The sequence below is a fragment of the Lissotriton helveticus genome, chromosome 1_1 (genome assembly GCF_964261635.1).
Source record: "Lissotriton helveticus chromosome 1_1, aLisHel1.1, whole genome shotgun sequence".
In the NCBI taxonomy this organism is placed as follows: Eukaryota; Metazoa; Chordata; class Amphibia; order Caudata; family Salamandridae; genus Lissotriton; species Lissotriton helveticus.
The window spans coordinates 696,981,244-697,006,154 of record NC_136057.1 but is presented as its reverse complement, the minus strand read 5'-3'; the positions used below and the strand labels follow the sequence as shown (position 1 = coordinate 697,006,154).

At 43.7% G+C, this 24,911-nt stretch overlaps 1 protein-coding gene across 1 annotated transcript in view; it reads left to right on the top strand.

The window, feature by feature from the left end:
* The window catches only part of METTL25 (methyltransferase like 25), a 690,484-nt gene that overhangs the window by 196,841 nt on the left and 468,732 nt on the right, over positions 1-24,911 (top strand). Inside the window, exon 3 of the mRNA XM_078674227.1 lies at positions 19,412-19,518. Within this exon, the coding sequence (XP_078530353.1) occupies positions 19,412-19,518 (107 nt within the window). The remainder of the gene's footprint in view (positions 1-19,411; positions 19,519-24,911) is intronic.

Genomic DNA, 24,911 nt, shown 5'->3' with positions numbered 1-24,911 from the left:
TTGCATTGCAACAGGTCTCTAGCTATTGGCATTGTAAATGACAATACCTTTTATGTATGTTTTAGTTTTTGAAACCTAAATAAAACGCATTGTCATTTACAATGCCAATAGCTTAAACTCTCATAAATGCGAGACCTAATGCATTGCAAATGCTTGTTCTGGTAGCAAGTACCCGGGCACCCATTGTTTTTTTAACGTCATGTTCAATAAATCCCAGAACATAACAATGTTTGCCTGTCAGTGACTATGTACCAAAAGTTATTTTCACTATTAGGACTGCAGTTGGTTCTGTCAAGAAAATTGCTGTAGAGATTTCTAGCCACATGTTCCTCACCTTTTGATAATTCCCCAGGCATCAGACTGGATCCAGAAACTTTTCATCACTATCTATGCACATCAGAAGGTGGAGGCATGCGACTCCACACTGATGCCATTCTGCTCTGGAAATGATGTGAGGGACCTATGTAAGTGCCGTTCCCACACGCTCATGTCAGTTCCTTTCTTTCTTCGGTGTGCAAGCGATGTCACCTCCTAAAATGACTGGTTTCAAGCCCTGAAGGGACAGTTGAAAACAAATGTCTGTGACAGATCCTCATCATGTATGTCTGTGATGCCTGGGGGTGAACCACAACTTCAAGGCCAGCAGTGACTGCCCGTTGATAAACCCCAAAGGCCATGAGGGAATGCAATGCGAAACACTACATCGCAAATCATAACAAGACACCTTCCAAGTCACGCTCTGCATCCAAGGTTCGATCTTGGTCTAGTTCTGATTTGCATAGTCGACGGAGCTGCTTCAGCGGCCGGTCTTTGTTGTGTATCAAGTCTTCTGATAATGAAAAAAGAACAAGAAATTGAAGTTGGACTATGTCCCTCGCGCCACTCGCATTCACCTAAGCAGGCATGGGGTCATGCCACCCTTCTCGATCTTGCTCCCAAAGTCTTCAGAGCTAATCCCATATCTGGCTCCGGCACAAGTTGTGTTTCTGAGGCTTCTTTCATGGAGCAACAGATCAAAGAATTTTGCAAAGGCATGCATCAGCTCTTTGGATCCCTAACAACTCACTCTCTGGGATCCCTTTGGTCCCAAGGAGCCGAGGGGACATACACCTGGGATATCACCAGCAGCTTCACCCTCCACATCATCTGGACCATCTGAGCCTACCTGGCCTCCGGCTCTTGTTCCCACCCTGTTTCTTGCTCCCCGACCCACTCAAACCCCAGACACATGAACACCAATGTCAACTTCAACGATGCCTTAGATGGGGCCCCCGATTGTTCTCTCTGACGCGAGTCGACGCCGGTCCGCCCTCGACTGACGTCACAAGTACAACAACACACTCTGCATTTCCTTCTTGCGCCAGATGCGGATAGTGACTGTAACCTAGGAGATTAGTTTATCTTAACCCTATCAGGAAGACAATTAATATAATGGCTTACTGGAGGCTTTGGCCTCAAGATCTCCCCAGAGATGGCCAAAGATCTTGACTTCCAACTCCCCACCTTGGAGAATAAGACAAATGTTTTGACTGAGGTCCTCCAACAAGGGCAGACATCTTCGGAGCCCTTTTTGCCTTCAATGAAGTGCTGACTGTTACCTTATTGGGTGCTTGGGCCAAACTATGATCTGTCCGACCAGTCACTTAACAGATTGATAGATAGTATTGCCCGACTTCAGGCGATCTGGCTTTTCTTTCACAGCACCCCTCAGTAGAAAGCTTAGTGGTGCAACATTCCACCAGACACTCCCTGAATGGGAATATAAGCAAGTGGAAACGGTCAACAAAAGTGTCTTTTTCTACCTGCTTGGCCCTCCACCCTTTTACGGCCAGCTGTTTGTTGGTATGCTACTCTCAGGCCCTTTGGGATTCGATGACACAAGTCCTCCTTGGTGTGCCTGAAGACCCTATCCTGTGCTCTCTCAGGTGTTTCAAAATGGTCATGAGGCAGCCAAGTTCATGATTCGTTGTGCCTTGGAGACCACACCATAGGCATCAGTGTTACCATTTGACACCATTCGTGGCTACAATGGACTGAGTTCTCTGGCGATGTCCAGTCCTCCTTGATTGAAATGCCCTTTGATGGAACTCGCCTGTTCAGGAACAAAGCTAACTACGCTTTCAAGCTTTTTAAGGAGAACAATGCTACTGCTCGCTCTGTGGGCCTTTCAGTCCCACCTCGCCCACAGCAACAGTTCCATCGCTCCTTTTGCCTCTTTAGTCACAGTACCCCTTACTGCAAGTCTGTCCAGCCCCCACAGAGAACTCAGAGTTTTGAGGTAGAGTTGGAGGTGTCCATCACCACAGCGGTCCAGGTCAGCATGCCGCCCCTCCTGGGGCTCCACCTGCCAAACCTCTGTAGCAGTCCCTTGCAGGTACGCAGCCACCTGGTGGGAGGCAGAATACACCAATTCTACTCCGTTTTGAAGGTGTGGCAGGAGATCACATCTGACAGGTGTGTCCTACAGATTATTAGCAGGAATACTACTTACCCTTCCGACCTTTCCCGCTGTATCTTCCACCATCCACTGTCCACTCTACCTCCAATGACTGATGGAGGACCATCTCTCTGGTTTGAGGCATTAAGTGTAAGCTCTTTTTGCCAAAGGGGCTGTTGCGAGGGTGCCAGCATGGTTATTTATGCTACTTTCTGGTGCCTAAGAAGGACTGAGCTCTTCAGCCTATTCTAGAATTGCACCGTCTAACTGCCATTCTCTGGAAAGAGAAATTCAAAATGCTCACCCTGGCCTGACGCATTCTGCCTCTTGTGTAACTCGACACTCCTTTATGGCTTTCCACTGATACCACTCCTGACCTGAGTCTTCAAGAAGATCAGGACTGACTGTGCCCAAGTTATCCTAGTGGCTCTGGATTGGGCATGAAGAGTGTGGTTTCCAAATCTTCTGTTATATGGAAAACAACAGTGGTCCCTGACAACAAGACAATTAATTACAAATAAATATAGACTCAGTCAGTTCTATATTGTAGAAGACATGCCCAGCCGGGCAGAGGTCCTCAAAATATGTATTTAAATCAGAAAATGTTTTCAAAACACAATAACACCTTCAACAATTCACGTGCGTGGGGCACAACCTGTACCCAGCCGCAACATTACACGAACAACATACAGAAAGGGCTTGTAAGGCAAAATCAACAACCTCTGAAAAGTTGAAATTTAGACAGAGAATATCTTATAGGTACCATTACACATTTTTTGTAACTAATAGTATCACAGGTATATGGTACACACTAGGTCGACGACGTTTCGGACCCCTTGCTAAATGATGGGGTCCATCATCAGGACAAAGCAATGGTTGCCTTTTGAGTTTAAAAAGCCTCTTTTGCCTAAGAAGAAAGAGGGACAAGAAAATTACATTAAGTTCTAATACACATAATCATGGTGACTATCAGGCCGAATTACCAGCATCCAGGTGGAAAAAACGAGTGGCATTGGTAGTAGTGTCCCCAAGTTTGTGGCTAAGTGAGGAGGCACATTTTCTGGTGCATAGTACGGTGAGTGGGGGCACGTGAGTGAAATCAATACTAAGGCTCCGAGTGGCAAGCAGGCTCCGATCAGATAACATACGGCGCGGTGATACCAAGGAACATCAAGGAGAAAGTGCAACAATATATTTATAATTTTTTAGAGAACATGTCAATAAAACGGTATACAAATTAAAAAACGGCGCAGTGATACGAGGTGAGTAGTGAGGATGTGGCTACAATGAGGTAGAGGTAAAAGGCTTACCAGAGGGGTAAAGGTACTGGAGCTCAGTTAGACCCGGGATCCCTTTAATTAAAAGTGGTAAAATCTTCTGGGCTTGAGCATATGTCATCTGATCATTCTTCCCTCAGGGAAGTCCTGCTGTCTCAACAACAGGGCAGGGTTGTGCACCCAGGCAGTTGCAATCTCCACCTTCATGAGATTGAGCAGCGATAGCTGAACAATTCCGACCTTCTTCTGAAGGTTGTTGATGTCAACTTGGCAGCCAGGGGTCCCTCAACGTAACTGTATACACCTGTCGCTGCAACAAATTTGTGATTTGATGCAGCAAGTGTCAGATTGACCCCACTCCAGGACAAGTTATTGGACATTTTCTTGTTTGTTCTGTCTCTTGCCCCACAATGCTTTGCTTTGGGCACAGTTAAGGGTTACTTTTCAGCCCTTTGAGGCACCTTACGGTTGCCAGATGAGTCCTCATTCTTGAAGTTACCAGCTGTGATGCTATTTTTGAAAGGGGTGCAACTTATGTCCCCCCCATTTCTCCTTTTGGAATGTCCCAATGGTGCTGACTTATCTGACGTGCACTTCGTTTGAGCCGCTTCCCAGCTGTCCTTTGTGACTCCTTAATATTAAGACTGGGTTCCTCATCACCTCAACGTGTGAGTGGGTTTCAGGGTCTTTGTGTCACTCCACTGTACACCACCTTCTTCCCAGTAAAACTGGTCCTGCGGAATCAGGCATCTTTCCTGCCAAAAGTTGTAACACTGTTTCACATCATACAAACTATCACCCTGCCAGCGCTCTGTGCTCTGCCTCACGGAGGAGAGGCTCCATCACTTGGACCTTAATAGAGTGCTTAGCTTCTACATAGATTCCACCAAAGCACACCAGGTGACCAATCAGATCTTTGTGGTGTTCTCTTGAGCAAAAATATGCAGGGCAGTACAGAAGAGAGCCATCTCCCTCTGGATCGTGCCCTGCATTAAAATCTTCTACACCTTGCCAATATGCATTCTCCGGAAGGACTGTGTGCTCATTCTCCCAAGGCCAATGCTGCTGTCACTGTGTCGGCAAGTAGAGTCTCTGTTCTAGACATTTGCCAGGCAGCTGTATGGGAATCCCTACATACGTTCACATGGCTCTATTGCCTGGACAGTCAGGTTTGTCAGTAGGGGAATTTGTACCCCTTAGGTCTATATGACTTTCTGGTTTGAGTCAATTAACAGACCCTCCTCTGAATAGGTATTGATTTTGTATCTATTCAAAAGGTGAGAGAATCTGCGGCTATAAGCCTCTATCAGAAGTTATTTACTTACGGTAATGCTGTATATAGTAGAGACTTTATCTAGCGTGACATTCCTCACCAACCCTCCCATCCTCTCCGTTCTGTGATTGTACTCTATCCCTTAATAGGATCCCAAGTCTAGGAATCTGTACACTCTCTAACAATTTGCTTCTGGGACTGTGCTTCTCGGCGCCCAGACAGGCTCAATAGCAGGAATGGCGTCTTTATTGGCCCTGCGCACCATTTCCGGAGTGAACCGGCTTCAGTGAGGAGCTGCATGGCATCATCTTTCAGCGCACTGAGGAACTGTTGACAACTTTCCAGATCGAGTCTGACACCTGGGTAATATTGAAAAGGTGAGGAATATGTGGCTAGATAGAGATTATACCAGAAAGAGCTTTACCATTGCTTTTAACATTTATTAAATAGCCAATTTAATAATACATTTGGGTTTTTGTTAAATGTACAGGAAATTCATTTGTAAAAAGTAATAATTTTCTGCCTGAAGTATGTGCAGAATAATTAGCATTAGGTTGTATTTGGCGGGCCTGTGAGTGCTGATTTGATGACGTGTGAAAGAGTACCCTCAATTAGAATCAATGGTGGGTGCCTGGTAGTATGGCTTGGCGGAGGAATATGACACAGCTTAATCCAAGAAGAGCAGTTATGGTGTGACCAGTAACTTCTCCAATGTTAAGGGGCCCATGAAAGACCCATACCTTTTTAATTTAGTGATGAGAGAAGCCTGTAGAAAGGGGTGTCTTTTGATCCCAATATACACCTTATCCTCCTGCCCTTAGTCTCAGTAGAGGAGGGAGCTGACTCAGAACCAGTTTGAAATCGTTGATTTAGAGGGGACTGCTCAATTTATCAAGCACAGTCCTACCTGTGCCACAAGCTCCTTCGAGGGACAGAAAGATGTTGCCCTGTAGGATTTTACTGAGATTAGTGCCCTGTGGGATAGCTTCCAGTGAGGCAAACAGGATGTGCTGCAAAAATGGAAATGTTTGCCCCTAGGACCTTTTTGCCCATTTGGTCAAAGAGTGTCCATTAGTCATGCTTCTCCACTGGCTAGTGAATTCAACAAAAGTAGCACCTCACCCCCAGTTCCTCAGAAACCTTTCTGGACCTATGCCAGAATGGTAGAGAAAATGGACTGCTGTCTGTAACCTGTTTGGAGTCCTAATGGGCTAGGGCTACTCCCACTTATACCCAAAACTATGAAGTGGATTCTAAGGTTCCAAGGCTGCATGGTTTATTCAGTGAAGTCCTCTCGAAGTCCGACAGTCTCTGTAAGAGGTCTCGCTGAAACTGTTGGTATGGTGGAAAGATCTCCACACAGGAAGATTCAAATTTCGTTCCTGCCAAAGTCCTCTTGTCTGGCAGACACTTTTCGCCTCTTCGCCTAGTCAATATTTCAACCTTTGGAATTAGTCTTTATTTGGAGATCCTAGTCTCCCATCAGGCCAAAGGTATACTTGAAAGAGTCTTCTCGAACCCAAACACCTTTGTTGTGAGCTCCAGAGGTCTTGGAGGGGAAAAACTTCCCATCTTTTCGGACTTTTGGGAGCCCTTCTTCTTAGTCACTTCTAAAGCTCCCAGGACATCAGGGACAACACTTAGTGGCCAGGACACGCTCCAACAGAGGCCAGCAGCAAGGTTCAGTCCAAGCACAGTTGTAATTGGGCAACTGGTCACCCCAGGAAATAAAAGTCTCTTGTAGCTTTTGTTTTCCCGGTAGCCACACAGGAATTAACTTTAACTTGAATACTTGCTCTGCATTGTGATGTCATTAATTATGTCATTTCAGATGTCATCAGAGATGGTATCAATGATATTATAGAACATATCATGAGTATGTGAGGTCATAAGCAGTGAATGCCAATTGTGCAAGCTATAGTTACTTCAGTTAACTATAGCTTGTGAATTTCAGACTTTTTAAACATTTTAAATGGTATTTTAACTATAACATCACTTTAGCCTTTGATTTTTTTCAGTGACTTTCCAAGTGTTTTTAATGCAAAGTATTAGCATGCCTAACCATAAAATCACTTTAACCTTTTGTTTATTCAGTGAATTTCTAGGATTTTTTTCAATGTGAAGTATGATTTTATTACCATACCCAACTATCCCAACCCCACCCCCGCAGCGCATGGCAGTTGAGGCATTTTGGCTGTAATGTGTCTAAAGTTCCTATGGGAAATTGCATAGGGAAATCACGTTTTGGAACTACTAATGAACAGTGGTATAATGCTTAGGTATATTGGCGCCACTCAGGAGAATAACACATGTATGTGTACATAAAACCACTTATTTGGAAGGCGGTGCTGTAAAGTTAGGAGAACCACCAACCTCTCCAAAATAGTGGCCACAGCCAACAAAATATACAAAGAAATCCTCAGCACACGTCATAGGTGTATCAACAATTCATTAAGTGCACGATGTAAGCACAAATTATAAACAAGTTATTTCAATTCTTATTTTCTTTATTCATTCTTTTGGTCTTGCTTCAGACAGCCAACACGTTTTGTCGCTTACAAAGGGAAACATCCCGCAACTTTCTCAAGTCTATGTCCTTTTTGATAAAGACCTTTCTTTTGTGGTAATATTTCCAACCCACAAAGGGATTCAGTATCTTGCGCAACGTCAATAACACAGTCCAAAAATCTGAGGGATCCTATTTTGTCCCCAAATCTTGATCTTGTGAGTCTGGCGGTCTCGTCCCAAACGTTGCTCTTCGTGTAGCTCGTACAGCTACAAATCTGGAAGTACTGTTCGATGATCAGCTCTGTTATTAGAAACAGATTAATCAAATTACATCCTCCTGTTTTTTCCTTTGAAAAATTATGAAAAATATCTTTCCATTAATCCCACAAGAGTTTCAAAAAAGTAGACTATTGCAATGCCCCTTTCTTGGGTATTGACAAACATTTACAACTAAAACTACAGTCTTTACAAAATGGTACCTCTCAGGTGCTGTTGAATATTCCCAAATTTGATTCCATATCCAACAGCATTAGGGATCTCTGCTGGCTACATGTCCAGGAAAGGATTAGGTTTAAAGAACTATGTTTGGTGCAAAACGCATTGTACGTGGGGGCCTTTCAATCTGCAGAAAAAACTTTGCTTGCTACATCCTGCACCAGGACCTAAGGTCTGTCAATGCTGGGTTTGTCCTTGTTCCGAGGATTAGAAGGGCCAGGTTGTAGGGGGGGGGAGGGAATGGCAGTAACCTATCCTACCGGGCAGCGAAACGTTGGAATGCACTGCCTGCCAAATCAGAGTGCAATCTAATAGATACTCCTTCAGGAAGCTGCTCAAAACTTGGCTTTTCTCCCCAAATAAAAAGTAAAATATGTCCTTCTATTCTAGATGAAGTACGTGTCTCCTCCAGCGCCAAGACTCCTCGGCATTTGGTGCACTTCAGAAATGTTGTACTTACTTACTTACTTACTGAACATGCTCTCCAACATTAAGTGCTAAAGTGTAAAGGCCTAATTAGAGTTTATTGCCACTGCACAGCAAAACTGAAAGCAATATTTACTGCTTAACAGATTCCTAATAACAATTACTATACACAGGGAAATAACTCTCCTAATAGTTATGAAGTCTCTTTAATGTGAGTTTACCATACTGCACAATCGTAACCTCTGTTATCCCTGTTTTCATGAAATATCTTTCGTTAAAACAAGCACATATGAACAAACACAATGGCATAAACAATATACACAGATATGTGGAGTATACTATTTATTGCCACTGTTAAGGGAGAGTAGGGGCATCATGACTCACTTGACACTTCGCCTCTCAGGAGTCATTGCCCCTCCCTACAAGGAACAATGATAATAATTAGCATATTACATTCTGGCATCTGCATGTATAAAATATATGTATGTGCAAATGGCTGCTCTTAAGGAGAAATGATGAGCCTGTTTTGGGGGGACAAAAAGATGCCTAAATTCCTTGAAAATAAGTATACAAACAGATATAGACATAAAAGACATACTTCCACAATATCAGCTTGAGTGATAATGTAAAAAGTTATATTTCTTATCGTAATATGCTTCCAATGTTTCTGGTTATATTAATGAGTTCTATTCAGTAAAAGCGATCTGACTGAGATTCCATTTGCAATGACAACTATACAATTATAGACATTAAAAAAATGCCAAATAAATCCCACGTAAATCGAATTATATGTGAGGAGCCCTCAAGAGTGTCAAAAAATAATTAATAATCATTCAGATGAAAATATGTGATGTGTCACAAGAATAACATTTACTAAGTGATATGTGATGTGAACTATTCCACAACCGAAAATTATTCAAGGGAAGCAGGAAGCAAAGCGACTGATCAGTCCCAGTCTTTAGGATCTGTATATATTTCTGTAATGTTTAAAAGTAACAGAGTGTGTTCATTTAAGATGGGTGATAATTGATAGCCGTAATAGATTATGCCCAAGTGAGCAACCCATTAATGTATAGGACTTCACTGTGTGGATCAGTATATAAATCTTTATTGTTAGGAACTATCCTCATGGATTGCCTATGGTGTCTTATTATGATGGCATTTGATACCCAATTACATTTCTGGAACTTTTTATTGCCCCAGTATTGGAACTTTCATAGATTCCCATGCTTTGTATCATTCCCCCGTCGTCGGATTGGGAACCTCGGTAAATAAAAAATACTATAGCAATAGGCACAAAGAGAGAAAAATTAGGCCTAGGCCTCATCTCATTTTGTAGCTTATACACCTCTTTGTGTAAAAGAGCCCAAACTTTCTGCAGTAACCAATCAGCAAAGCCTCACCCCATAGAACCCTCCTGAGAGAGAACCTCAGAGCCGCAGGATTTTTCTACCGCACGTTGTGCTAGGGAGTCTCCTCTGAGCTCAGCTCAGTTTTTTCTCTACAACTTGGATTCTTTTACATTTTCTTCAGATTAAAATGTCTGACAAGGAGAAAAAAGCATTATTTAGAGCTTGTGCTACTTGTTCTAAGAAGAGGCTGTTTGTGGGGGACAAGCATGAGGACTGTATCTACTGCTTGTACCCGGACCACAAGGCCACAGATTGTAAAATCTGTAGGACTTTCTCCACAAAGACTTTGAGAGACAGAGAGGGCCGCCTGTTAATTTGGCTGCAGAAGGTAAGGAGGTAATTTCATCTGACGATGAGGACTCTTCTTCAGCTGCTTCCTCCAGAAGATCCAGAAAAAGGGGTAGGTCATCCCCTTCTGCTTCTACTGGGCCACGTGTCAAAGCCTTAGAAAAGATCTCTGATAGGTCTGAAAAGGCTAGTCCCATTAAATCTCCTCACCGAGGTGAAAAGGAGAGGCTGGGATAGGCTGCAGAGTCAGAAACAACCAAAAAAGAGAGAAAAGATGTTTCGGTTACTTCTCCACCATCTCATAGGGAGAAGAAGGGTAAAAAACCTTCTACTGTCCCTCAGGAAGGAAGGCCTGACAAAAAACAGCGTCCGTCGACGACGAAATCAGGAGGTACGTCGACGACCGCTTCTAAGAAAGACCAGAATACTCGTGTGGCGGTGACTTCGTCGACGACGGCAGCCTTGATAACTTCGTCGACGTTTGAAGTGCCTGTTTCCTGCTCGTCGACGATGGTGTCTACATTCTCGACGTTGACGATTATGACAGCGAAGATGGTGTCGACTGCGGCTACGACGACGGCTAAAATGTTGATGACGACGAGCTCGTCGACGACACAGTCTATGATTAATCCACCGTCGACGACGAAAACTCCGTCGACGAGATCCTTTTCTCCGTCGGCTGTCCCGTCGACGGTTCTACCGACGACGATCACACCGATGTTACCGTCGACGACGAGTCCGTCGACAATCCAAAAAGTCCGCATTTCAATAAAAAGGCAACAAATAACACCAGAGATGACTTCTCCTAGGCGGGTAACACCTTTGCCTCCCACTCTGCTATTGGATGAGGAGTCTGACGAGGATGATAATGGGCCTTATGGGAATGTCTACAGCCCATCAGACTTAAATGTAAAGTGTCAAGATACAGATTCTGAATACTATTATGATGAAGAGCGCCAGTATGTCCAACAGGACAGGCCTCCACAGGATTTGCGTCAGGACATGGTGGCGATGCCCTCTTCTCTGATTTCGGGTTTGCAATTAATGTTGCAGGATTATAGGAACAGGTTTCCTACGCAGACGGCAGTACAACAGGAGCGTCTTCCTATTCCATCTATGCCTGCTACTTCTGCGGCTGCAGTGACGCATGTGGTTTCACAGGTTGCAGAACCAGCCCCTAGAGAAACTTACTAAGAGGTTGTGCCTGTTCAGGATGACGATGTCTCCTCTGATGACAATCTTCAAGAAGATCCTCCTCAGGATCCAGATAGAAATTTTGATGATGATGATGATGACCTTCAGGATCCGGATGCTCCAGTACCGGATGCTGCCACCTCCCCTCCAGCTGATATTGGAGGTTTCCATAACATTATGGAGAGGGCGTCTAAGAGATTTGGCCTGCCAATTACTACTGTTCAGACAGACTGTTTCCTTTATGACTTTAAAGAACCTTACAAGAAGTCCATTCGGTCAATCCCAATAATAGAACACGTATGGTCAGAAGGTATTAAAGTCATGCAAAATCCGGCGACAGTTATCCCTGTTCTTTCCCGGCTGGAGAAGAAGTATAAAGCACCAGAGGCCAGTCCAGCTTGCCTACTTGGACAACCAAAACCGGATTCCGTCATTTCCCAAGCGGCGCAAAGTAAGTCTTAAAACCCATCGACTCCACTTACAACACCGCCAGACAAACAAGGGAGACGTCTGGACAATGTGGGCAAAAGATTCTCTTCCATGGCCAGTGTATTGGTTCGAGCTGCGAATGCTCTTGCCATCTTGGGCAGGTATGATTATTTGTGGACCAGCTTCCAGAGGCTGCGAAAGATGAGGCCAGGAAGGTCCTGATGGAAGGAGAGCGTTCCTCTTCGGAGGTGATTGATTGTGCTATGGACATAGCTACTACTGCTTTTCGTGCCCTGGCTGGGTTGGCTGTATCAAGATGCCAGGGCTGGCTGAGGGCAACCTGGTTTCGCCAGGAGGTCCAGAACAAGATCTTAGATTTGCCATACAATGGAGACATGCTTTTCGGAAAGCATGTGGATGAAGCCCTTCAAGGAATCAAAAAGGACACGGACACAGCTAAGTCCTTGGGGTCTTTAAATTACCGTAAGGTTCCGTTCAGAGGTGCGAGGGGCAGAGGTTTTTTCTCATACAGAGGTGGCAACCAACAGCGGTACTCTTCATACTCGCAATCCTCCCAATCTTACAAGCCCCAATACTCCAATCAACGCCGAGGCTAGTTGGCGTCTTTCTCTCGCCAACCGCAGAGGGGGCACCAAGGTCGTCAAGGACGGGACAATTCCAAACGGCAATAGCGGCCTCTCGGCTCTTTCTACTGTTCCTACCCCTCCGATGACATCAGTGGGGGGCAGGATTTCTCATTGTCCAAACAGTTGGATGGTTATTACATCAGACCAGTGGGTCCTAAATATCATTCAGAGTGGCCACATGTTGGAGTTTCAACATCTTCCTCCAAACAGAGCTCCAGGCGCCAACGAGTCCAAACATCTGGGCCTGCTACGTCTCGAAGCCCACCAGCTTTTCATCAAGGGGGCAATAGAACCCGTACCTCTTTCACAAAGGGGGAAAGGGTTTTATTCTAGGTTCTGCCTGGTTCGCAAGACGACAGAAAAATGGCGCCCCATATTAGATCTACGGGAGCTAAACACCTATCTCATCAAGCTCTCCTTTAGGATGGTCACTCTCCAGGATATTCTTCCTTTGCTAAATCCAGGAGATTACATGGCAACTCTGGATTTAGAGGACGCTTATTTCCATGTGCCGATCCATCCAGCTCACAGACAATACTTGCGCTTCACAGTAGGCAAGAGCCATTTTCAGTTCAAATAACTTCCTTTTGGCCTCTGGTCTGCACCAAGGATATTTACAAAGGTGTTGGCTCCGGTGGCAGCATTCCTCAGGAAACAGTCTCTGGAAGTTTTTCCCTACATGGACGACTGGCTGGTCAAGGCTCCATCTTTCCAGGGAACTTCCAAGGCCATTTCGACCTGTATCCAACTATTCAGCCACCTGGGCCTTCAGCTCAACAACGACAAATCGGTTCTTCAACCATCCAGGACTGGAAGGTTTCTGGGATCCATGCTAGACACGACACGCTGCAAAGCGTATCCAACAGAGGAACGTAAAAACAAATTGATGTTATCGGCTCGCCTCTTGATGAAGAGGAAATCCCGGTCAGTACGGCTCTACAAGTCCCTGCTCGGATCGATTTCTTCCTGCATACCATTGATTCCACATTGCAGGCTGCGAATGCGTCCTCTGCAAGAGCATCTCGACCAGCAATGGTGCCAGGCGGAGGGCTCTTTTGACGACAGTATTACGGTGACACCAGCAATGAAAAAGCATGCGGCTGGTGGTTGGTGAAGGACAACATCGCGAAGGGGTTAACATTCACACTTCCGCCTTCTCCCATGGTTATCACCACGGACGCCTCGTTAGAAGGCTGGGGAGCAGTGCTCCAGAAACTGCACGTGAATGGTTACTGGGATTCAGTTTCAACGCAGGTGCCACAACCTGTTAGAACTCAAAGCCATTCGATTAGCCTTACAGGCTTTTCTGCCGCGAATTCAGACACGTTCAGTGCTGGTCCGGACGGACAATACAACGGCCATGCACTATATCAACAAGCAGGGCGGGACAAGATCCAGGATTCTCTCCAAAGAAGCTCAAGTGATTTGGGATTGGGCGATTCTTCACAATATTGCTCTGAAGGCAGAACACCTCCCAGGTTCGCTCAATATTACGGCGGATGCCCTGAGTCGACAGAAATCGAGCAGTCACGAATGGGAATTGGACCAAACCATTCTGGAGGAAGGGTTTTCGGTCTGGGGAACCCCGACCATAGACCTGTTTGCAACTCCGGAGAACACCAAATGCCGGTACTATGCAAGCAGGGATCACCATCCGGGGTCCTTGGGGAACGCGCTTTCGATTGCCTGGTACGGCGCATTCTTTTACGCTTTTTCTCCGATACCTCTAATCCCGAGGTTGATCAGGAAAATCAAGGCAGAGCCGTGCAGAATGATCTTGATTGCACGGGCGTGGCCCCGCGAGTTCTTTTACACGGAACTCCTCCTGCTCTCTCAGGACCATCCAATTCACCTGCAACCGGTTCCTTCTCTGTTGTCGAGGTCTCAGGATCAAGTGCTCCATCCGGACCCGAGCTCACTTCACTTGACAGCGTGGCTCCTGAGCACAGGGAATTCCAAGATCTAACCCTCACCAAGGAGTGTAGGGACATCTTGTCTCAAGCTTGAGCGCCAAGTACGAACAGAACGTATAGAGCAAAGTGGAAAAGGTTCTGCCTCTGGTGTCGAAAGCAACACCTTCACCCTTACACTTCAGCTCTGCATCAGATTTTGCCATATCTTCTGTCGCTAGCTAAATCGGATTGGCTCATTCTTCTGTTAAAGTTCATCTGGCAGCCATCGCAAGTTTCAGACGTACGTCTTCAGGTCCTTCGCTTTGGTCCGCTAGGATTGTCAAGCAGTTCTTGAAAGGCCTGTTCAGGGTTTTTCCTCCAGTCTGTCCTTCTCCACCAGTCTGGCAACTTAATTTGGTCTTAGCCCAGCTAATGAGGGCACCGTTTGAACCCATTCACAAAACGGACCTTAAATTCCTATCTTGGAAGTTAGCTCTTCTGTTGGCATTGACATCAGCCAGAAGGATTAGCGAGTTCCAGGCACTGACAATCGTGGAGCCTTTCCTGCAATTCAAACGGGATGTCCTGCTCCTACGGAAGAATCCAAAGTTCATCCCTAAGGTTCCAACTGACTTCCATCTGAATGAACCCTTAATTTTGAAGTCTTTTTTCCCACGACCTACAACTCCAGCAGAGAGGTCCTTGCATTCTTTGGATGTTCAAAGGTGTCTAAAGTTCTATTTGGAGCGCACGAAACCTTTTAGGAAATCTTCACAACTGTTCGTCTCCTACAGTGCCCCGCGGTCCAAACACAGCATTTCTCGCTGGATTTCCAGTGCTATTCAGTTCTGTCATCAACAAGCGGGCAAACCGCTTGAAAGAAGAGTCCTGCACATTCCACAAGATCAGTGGCATCGTCAGTGGCTCTACTTTCAGGAGTTCCTATCAAGGATATCTGCAGGGCAGCAACGTGGAGCAGTACGCATACCTTCACGAAGCACTACTGCCTGGATTCCTCTGCGAAGGATGATGCAGCTGTTGGACAGGCAGTCCTGAGGAATCTTTTTCAATGAGAGGTGAGCTTTCCCTACAATCCCTCCTTCCTGTGTTGCACATTTTGTTTCACTTGTGTTTTTCCTTGCTGAGGTTACATGTATGTGTGTATATATATATAGATATATATATAGATATATATATCTATATATATATCTATATATATATCTATATATATATATCTATCTATATATATATATATATAGATAGATATATATATATATATATTTGGTTTTTCCAATGTGAGTCTCTATGTAGCAAGGTGCTGATATTCCTATTACAAATTGTGCTTTTATGGCTTACTGCTAGCTTCTCTGATACACAGCATGGGAATCTATGAAAGTTCCAATACTGGGGCAAGAAAACAAGTTACTTACCTGTAACTTTGGTTCCCCAGTATTGGTAACTTTCATAGATTCCCATGCACCCACCCTCCTCCCCTGGGAAAGCTCGGCCTTTTTTACTGAGATAGTGGCTGTTGCACAACGGCTACGAAAATCTGAGGCTCTGAGGTTCTCTCAGGAGGGTTCTATGGGGTGAGGCTGTGCTGATTGGTTACTGCAGAAAGTTTGGGCTCCTTTACACAAAGAGGTGGATAAGCTACAAAATGAGATGAGGCCTGGGCCTAATTTTTCTCTTTTGTGCCTATTGCTATAGTATTTTTTATTTACCGAGGCTCCCAATCCGACGACGGGGGAATGATAAAAAGCATGGGAATCTATGAAAGTTACCAATACTGGGGAACCAAAGTTACAGGTAAGTAGCTTGTTTTCATAATATGTTATGGGGAAATCAGTTATACTTTAAGTTTATGTAAACAATGTATTGTGTATAAGAAGCATAATCATGTGTTATGAAGTGAAATCTGGGCCCACTGACATTAATTCAATTTTAGTGGTTAAGAACCCAAAATTGATATAACCTTTTGCTACCTCTTGTTCTCTTTTGATCCTCCGAAGGATCTTCCTCTGAGCTGAGAGGTACTAGAATATTTGGAGGATGGATAATTATCCAATGAGGACCAGGAACGGGATAATTGCCACTTTCTCTAAGCAACTATAATGCACATAACCCTATTAATACTCACCCCACCGTCGTCTTCGTTTCATCATTTCTCTTCAGAACTGGCACTCGGTAAGATCTTCTACTGAGCTTGAGTTTTTGGACAGAACTATAGGAACCTCAATAGGAATGAGATGATTGCCACTTTCGAATTTACCCACAACTTTTAATCCCACATTTGAGAATTCCCTATTCGTTAAATCCCATCAAATTGTACTCCACGAAAAGATGAGACTGAATCAGCAGAGTTTAACATTTTTAGTTATTTCAACTCAGATTTTGATAAAACAATTTAGCATTTGATTTAATAATATGTCCAGTTCTAATATCAAGTTAGTATGAATTATTAATATGTCATAAACCTCTCAGGAAAGAGCCAAAAGATTGTATCCCCCTCATCTGAGATGGATCAAGGATAAACCCATGGTATGAGTCAATACAATATAGAGATCAGATAAAACTAATGCATACCCTTTAGGAAGGCCAGCAAAGTTTCTGAGTAACCAGTTCCAGTTTGTAAAGACTGCAACAATAAGTCACAGTAATTTTGTCATGAAACCCTTCATCTGAAAGGTTTACTTTGCACTAGCACATCAGTAGTAGTAGTAAGTGCATTAGCTTTTCATAGATTGCCAAAATCCTAAATGTCCAAATAAGCCGCCATCACAATATGTATTGTCGCAAAGTCGTAAATCGGCAATAGCCTACTATCAGTTCCCAAAATCGAACATTTATAGTCCTCAGGTTTCTGGGTGACACCCTTTGGCCTCACCCTAAACGTCAGACCACTCAGTCCCATGGGTCAGAATCCTTGAGATAAGGATGATGTAGCAGAGAAAAAGAATACAATCCGGAAAAATCAAGTAAACCATTACGTCGTTTCCTTTAGTCAAATAAGCTTGAATTGAATTAACTAAGGGATTATTTCAGCAAAAGGAAATATAAGCATTTGTTCAATGCCTTCTCGGGCAGCTGTTCTAAAATGTTGCCATTTTCTTGCAACTGTATTGAAGCTGAACAGAGCATGTCAAAGGAAACTTATCAAGTTGGAGTGTATGTGGCAACACTGCAGTTCTTTACCACAGACTTCAGAATAGTCCGTTAGCGTTGACCTAATAACAAGAGAATGAGGCCTACCTGGCACACAGCTAGTACATGGACAGATTGTTGTTATAGGTCTCATATTAAAATATAACCTAACATTGGTGATTTTGTATATGAACGCACTAATACACATTTTATCAACCTGTAATTAATTCACATAAGTATAGGGTACCCATAAACTTTTTGGGGGATAAATATCAACATTGCATATATATAACATGCACATATAAGTCATTTATGCAAAATGTTATTCGAAGCACACATAAATGTATAAAACAGGACATTTTACAAACATTTCCTAACACTAATTAGTAACACCTGCTTTTCTTTTGTCCTTTTCGGTGCACACGTTTAACATGAATCAATGTTTTCCTACTTTTTTATATGTTACTTTTATCTAATACACAACATCTCTTAGTTTATTGATAGTAGGTGAATAAATAATGAAATCAAACTATTAATACTTGTTATTGATCACATGTATTGCAGTAGTTAAAACATAAACCTGTTCAGTTTCAAAAGCGTAGGACCTTTGAACACATTAGTAATACTTTTTTTAATGCTATCAAAATCATCGCTTCTGTCATCGATTTTATCAAGTGTAATCTTTGCTTTTTCAGATGTAATGGACCCATCCCCATGTAAAAGGCTGATTTCATAAGGTGCTGAATTGTTCTGTCAATGAATGGCTTGCTCTGGATATCTGATATTCAATTGGTTCTGCTAGAAATTCTAATTAAGAATATAGATGTGTGAAGAAACTTCCTGTGAGTTGATTGATCAATGGACTTCGGTCATTTTTTTGGGCCCTACTGTGTAGCTGAACATCTGTATTTAATACATTTTTCTGAGCGTTCTAATATTTTGTGACTAGAAGAAATTATTCAAGAGTGTAAGCCCATCTCTAGCACCACATTTTGGTATAAATATGTACATTTCTCATGCTCATATAGTTGTTTTCACAACTCTTGCTGCAATACCATCTTATTTTATAGTGAGTGGGAGGTCGAAAACATAAGGCAATTCCTGCCCACGTTAGCGCCAAAAAAGGCTAAAGAAGGTGGAAATGAACTCATTACAATAAAGTGAATACCTTTTAGTGCCACTGTGTTTTCATAAAGTGTAACAGAACTCCTGTACAAAAGTCTGCAATTAACGAAAGAAATTGTGTTTGCAACTTTAAGGCACTTTTTTTTAACAATATATTAAAACCCTTTTAGACTCATAAAAGTGATTCCTACCCATAAAGCGACTTTGACGATCCATTATGAACTGCAAATAAGAAGAGTTGTGGAAGGGGCGTGCCCCTCCTGTTTGGGACTCTCGTTGTTATGTATCAGTGATTTGTGACTGCAGCTGCAGTCACAACCCAATGATCACTTGACCCCTAGTTCTTGTGGCAGCTGAATCTCAAAGGGCAGCTTCCCATTTTAGAATCGTGTCGGTGGCGCTGAAACACTGCTTGCTTCACCCGTTGTATCCCCAAATGGGAAATATTTTTTTAAAGAAGCCCTTGTCCTTTATTTGTATGGGGCTCATTTTAAAAAGAGAATCTTACCTGCTAGGGAATGCAGATGCAGGGATTGCTGTTTGCTATCCCTTGCAAGCGTTATCCCTGCATTAACAGCCATTCACAGGGAGATTACAAATTGCGAGTTGTCTAATTAATATTTGTTAGCCCGTTTGTTTTGCAACCATCTCCTCCTCATGAATGGGCATATTACAACGTAACCTATTGCTATATGTAAGTCACATCACAAATGTACAGGCAAGTTGCAAAACGCTGGTGCTCAGTTTACGCCCAGTATTTCCGACCTGCTTATTTGTATTCCTGGCCCAGGATTCTGACTTCAGCTCTGTTCAGTTTCATGTAGATAACTGTAGTAATTGTTCTGTTGATTTTTTTTATATTAGATACAAAGATAAAAACAGACGAATTTATGAACAATAAGAAGGCGCATGAAGTTCTGGTGATGTCGCAGTTGATAGACAGCATTGCAAACTATTGTGGTATAAAACAGGTAAGCTTCAATCTAGCCATTAATACACTTTATGATGAAGAAGGGTTATGTGTAGCCCTGCAAACCAGGTTAGGAACGTATGATTTAGATATTTTTGCAAAGTAATGTATATAGTTGTTCCTTATATAGTCTAATTATATATTATTACAAAAAAACATACACCCACCTGTTTTTCTTGATGAATTGTGATTTTTTTAAATGTCGTTTTTTACCTGCTGTTTCAAATTAACAAGAGCTTTTTAGCTGCTGATTAAATTAGAAATAGCTTACCCTTTTGAAGGCACCTTAAAACCGTGATCCAGTATATTTGCTCAGCCCAGAGCTACCCCCATTTTGTTGGTTAGCTGTTTAATCAAAGGGGCTTGTTATTATGCTGTTTGTTATAAATAGAAATACTGGGAGCTACTTACTATAAAGCAGGAGAGACAGGTGAGCCAACCGTTAAATCAGTAACTCTTGACTACATTTTTTTTTTTTTTGTCCTCATCTCACCTTGGCACGTACAAATGAACACTCGCAACCCGCTATCCATCCTGGGCGCCCCGGGTTGAAGTTCTTGCTGTACCCAGAGCCGACCCGGCTACCCCTTTATTCCGGGGCCAGGTGTAATCATTGGATCATTTCAGGGTTTCTTACCAGCCTCATTTCCTTGGCCCATTCCATCAAAGGTTGCCATACTGCGCTATTCCTATTGTGTGCTGTGCTGGTTTCTAAGCGTGCTATTCCTAGTACAGATTGAAGCCATTTTTCGTGTAGGGGGGTGACATCCTTCCAGACTTTACAGATTTCCCTACGTGCAATTAGAATAAGCGTGAAAAATAAAGCCACCTGTGTCTCCCTTAGCCCATTTAAGAGATCAATGTCCAGACCAAAGAAGACCCTTGCAACATTAAACCTAAGTTTCATCTTGAAGACACTCTCCAGTGTCTTCTCAATGGTGGCCCAAAAAGAGCCAATCCTAGGACACTCATAAAAAACATGGATATCATCGGCCTCTGGCGTATCACATCTGGGGCATACAGGGGGTGGGTTGACAAATTTTGCGATTTTTTTAGGGGTGTAGTAAAGCCTATTTATAACATAATAGTGATTCTTTTTAAGGGGAGCGGATTTAACAAATCTATATAAATATTGAAGGGAGAAATTATATAGATCAGCTGAGGATGCCTCTAAGACAGAAAGTCTCCAAACTTGATGTAATGGTGTAGCTCGAATTTCCTCTGCCTCAATCAGCTTCCTATACAAAAATCCCACTTCTTTCTTCCTCTGAGTTGGGGGCGAAAGTGCAAACTCAATGTCCCAGTTTCCACCAGTGTTATTTTTCTCAGAGGAATACCACGAACAGAGTTGAATATATTTAAATTTTGAAAAGGAGTCCCCAATCCCAGACCGCAACACCTCCCAAGGATGTACCCCCTCTGATGATATTAGGTCTGACCAGATTGTTATTCCCGCTCTCCTGACTGAAAGAGAGAGGCTATCCTGGAGACATTGCGGAGTACCCGGGGAGTCCCATATAGGGGCAAGATCTGAATAATATTTTATACCCCAATACCCCTTAACTCTGTTCCAAAGAATCAAGGCCGATTTCAATACCTTTAGGCGAACCTTCTTGTAAAATCTTGGCGCACCAAACTTATATAAAAAACCAGGGCCACCCCCTTCCTGATCTAACATTGTATTCAAAATCTGCCCCCAATGAGAGTTGTCTGGACTACTTAAAAGTGTGCGGACGTTTTTTAGCTGGAAAGCAAAAGCATACCACGCAATGTCCGGAAGTGCCAACCCCCCCTTTATCAGTCTTCTTTTCAGTTTTTTCCAGGACATCCGGGCGTTCTTATTTGCCCAGATAAAACTACCTATCTTCCCCTGGATCTTCCTTAAGATTTTATCCTGGAATGTTAAGGGGATCGCGTTAAATAGATAGGTAATTTTGGGCAAAATGACCATTTTGACCAAATTAACGCGGCCATATATTGTTAATGGAAGGTTTTGCCATCTCGAAAATCGATGGTCAATATCTGTAGTCACCTTTTTCAGATTTATTTTGACTATATTATTAAGATCAGATGTAATTAATATGCCTAAATACCTGAACTGGCTGCTTGTTGCTTCCTCCCACTGGTCTACACCCCAGCACATTATTTCTGTTTTTGTATTGTTGATTAAATAACCGGAGTATCGACCATAGTCTACCATTATCTCCTCGACTCTGGGAAAAACCTCTACTGGGTTGCTAGTATAAACCAGTAGATCGTCTGCATATAATGCCAGTATTCCTTTATTTTAAAAGGAGTAATTTGCTCGTCTAGCCTCAATGCTTGTGCCAAAGGTTCGATATAGAGGTCGAACAAGAGGGGTGAGATGGGGCACCCCTGCCTTGTACCCCTCCTGATATCAAAACGTGGTGATAAAGAGCCATTTAGTTAAATTGCCACCGAAGCACCCTCATAGCATCCTCCTATAGTTTGAATAAAGGTCTCTCCGAACCCCATGATAGTAAGAACATCCCAGAGAAAACCCCAATTGACACAGTCGAAAGCCTTTGCCGCGTCATAAGCTGCCACCGCTAAAGGCTCCGACCTCGTCACGGCAAGATCAATATTACCGATCAACTGTAAGGTCAACTCATGGATGTATCTCCCCGGAATGAAACCCTTTTGGTCCGGATTGATCAAGCACGGGACCAGTTTGGCCAATCTCCCTGCCAAAACACTAGTAAAAACTCTTGACTACATTACAAAGGGACTGACTTTTAAGCAAAGAAATAGAGGCAATGTAGCTCAACCAATTAGTGACTAGTAAGAGTTTGCTTCCAGGGGCAGAGCCAGCACAAGCACGGCGCGCAACACATGTCGCGGTGACCACAAAACGGCGGCTCTTAGCATCCTGAGGGAGTGATTTTCGCCTTGCATTCAGGATAATATTCCCATGATTGCCTATTAAGCATTTGAATACTGAACAAGTAGTGTAAGTACAATTTTGTGTGTACGTCCTGACGAAAGCTCCACCGACCCTTCTGGGCCTCTAGGAGCTGAAACATGTCGACTTTTAAAAAACAACGTATATGATAATCTGGTCACACGATTATCGAATATATCCATTGGTTTTTAGTTTACAGTATTCACCTTCTTTATTAAATTTGTTTTTGGTGCTTATACTGTTTTTTAACTATACCCTCGCTGGTTGGCCATTGTACCTCTCTGTTTTTGATCTCTGGATACTTCTACACTCTCCAGAGGTGCCTCGGGTGAGGCAGGCATACCTTACATTTGACTACCCAATGACTATGCCATGTCGCTAGAAGAGGGGCGGACAAACAAATATACCGCATCGTAAAAACTTCTGGCTTCTATGAGGGTTGTCAAAGTGAACCAATGGGTTTGTAGATACAAGTGTCCTTTTCTACTTGATTACTAGAATAGTAAGAGTTTCTACCACCCAGCACTGGAACTGTTACACAATCAGAGAAGTATGCACATGGGCCGTTTAAACCCACTCTGTGGGGAAACAGAACAGAAATACTTAGCCACTTTGAGGAAAATACGATTGACATTTTATTTTTAACTAAAATATGGGTAGTGGACAGACCTGTTCCGGGAATCTTAGCCGTACTGCCCCCTCAATACATAGGGCCCGATTGTGATATAAGTTGTCGGACCGCCGACTACTGTTGCAGCGGTCAGGAGACCTCCTGACAAGCAGTCGGTGGTCTCACCACCCAATTACGATATGACCACCGTGGTGGCGGTTGGAAAGTGCTTTTTTACACTGTGGCTTGTGCTGTGGCCCAGGATAAGGCCTTCAGCACAAGCCACACTGTAAAAGACCACATCCATGCAGTGTGTGCCATGCACCATGGCAAATGGTGCATAGATGTGTGTGGGGGCCCTAAATGTGCCCCCAGGGCCACTTTGCAGTGGCCCACGAGGGACCAGGGTCCTGTTTGAATGTCCACGAAAAGGCTGTTGGAAAGACACATCGTAATCCCGACAGTGGTGCCTGCCTCAACACCTCCGCCACTCAAAGGATACGATTCCGACTGCTGCCCAACGGGATCGTAGATCCTTTCGGAGGCAGCTGTCTTCCCTCTATAGTTTTGGTCCAACCCCCTGCATCATAATGCAGCGATCGGACCCAAGGGCTGTCTGTCAGTGGGATTGCCACCAACGGCCTGTCGGTGGCAGTCCCACCGGCATCATAATCAGCTCCTTAATTTCCATAAAAAAATAGGGCTAGTGATAACAAGCATTTTCAATGCAATAGGTCTCACATTTGTGAGCTTTTAAGCTATTGGCATTGATACTGAAAATGGCTTTTATGTATGTTTTTTTAAAGGAGCACATATATAAAAGGCATTCTTGTCTAGACAAGCTCCCGGGGGACTTATTTCGGTGTGAACCGAAAATTTGGGCACCATATTTGGGTGTTCTCTTTAATGCCATATTAAAGGGCATGGACCCACCGGATACCTGGTTTGGAGCAGAAATAGTCCCCATCCACAAAAAAGGCTGTCCCCTTGTGCCATCAAACTACAGGCCTATCAGTTTGATAGATACTACTCAAAAACTGATGGGACGGATTCTTTTAGATAGAGGTCAGGTCTGGATAGAGGAAAACGAGATCTTGAGTCCCCTCCAGGCCGGCTTTAGGACGAGTATCTCGACCCTGGACCAGATATTTAGACTCCAGGTTTTGTACTGGAAAACGGTGAATGTGGAGGGTGGCAGCCTCTACCTCATCTTTGTTGACCTACGGTCAGCTTTTGATCTGGTCCCGAGGGATAAGTTGTGGAGGGTACTACTTGACTTAGGCCTGCCAACCTACCTATTGGATGACAAGTGTGGGAAGCACGGAGAATTGACAGCCCGCTTCCCAGTGAAAAAGGGGGTGCGCCAGGGGTGCATCCTGGCCCCTACCCTATTCAGTCTATATATAAATGGGCTTATAGACCACCTACTTAGAGTTGAGGATACCAATGCACCGAGGCTGGTCTCTGGTAGGGTGCCTGCATTGATGTTTGCGGACGACACTTTGTTGTTGTCCAAAACATCAACAGGCATCCAACGAACCCTGGACGTCTTTGCTGATTTTTGTGTTTCGAGAGGTCTAGAAATAAATTTAGCTAAGACTAAATTTATGATTTTCAATCCTCCTAGGCAGACTCGGCCAAATCCACTTTTGGAGGGAATCCCACTTGAACGAGTAAAAACTTTCGAGTACCTAGGTATTACCCTCACGGAACACTTTGATTGAGACGCCCAGTTAGCAAAAGCTGCACTTAGATTAGCACAAGTGGCGGGGGGATCCTGAAAGTGCATAGAGTTTCCGAACTTAAACTAGCTGCCCCTGTTCTAGAAATCTACAAACTTCAGGCTAGAGCGGCTACTATG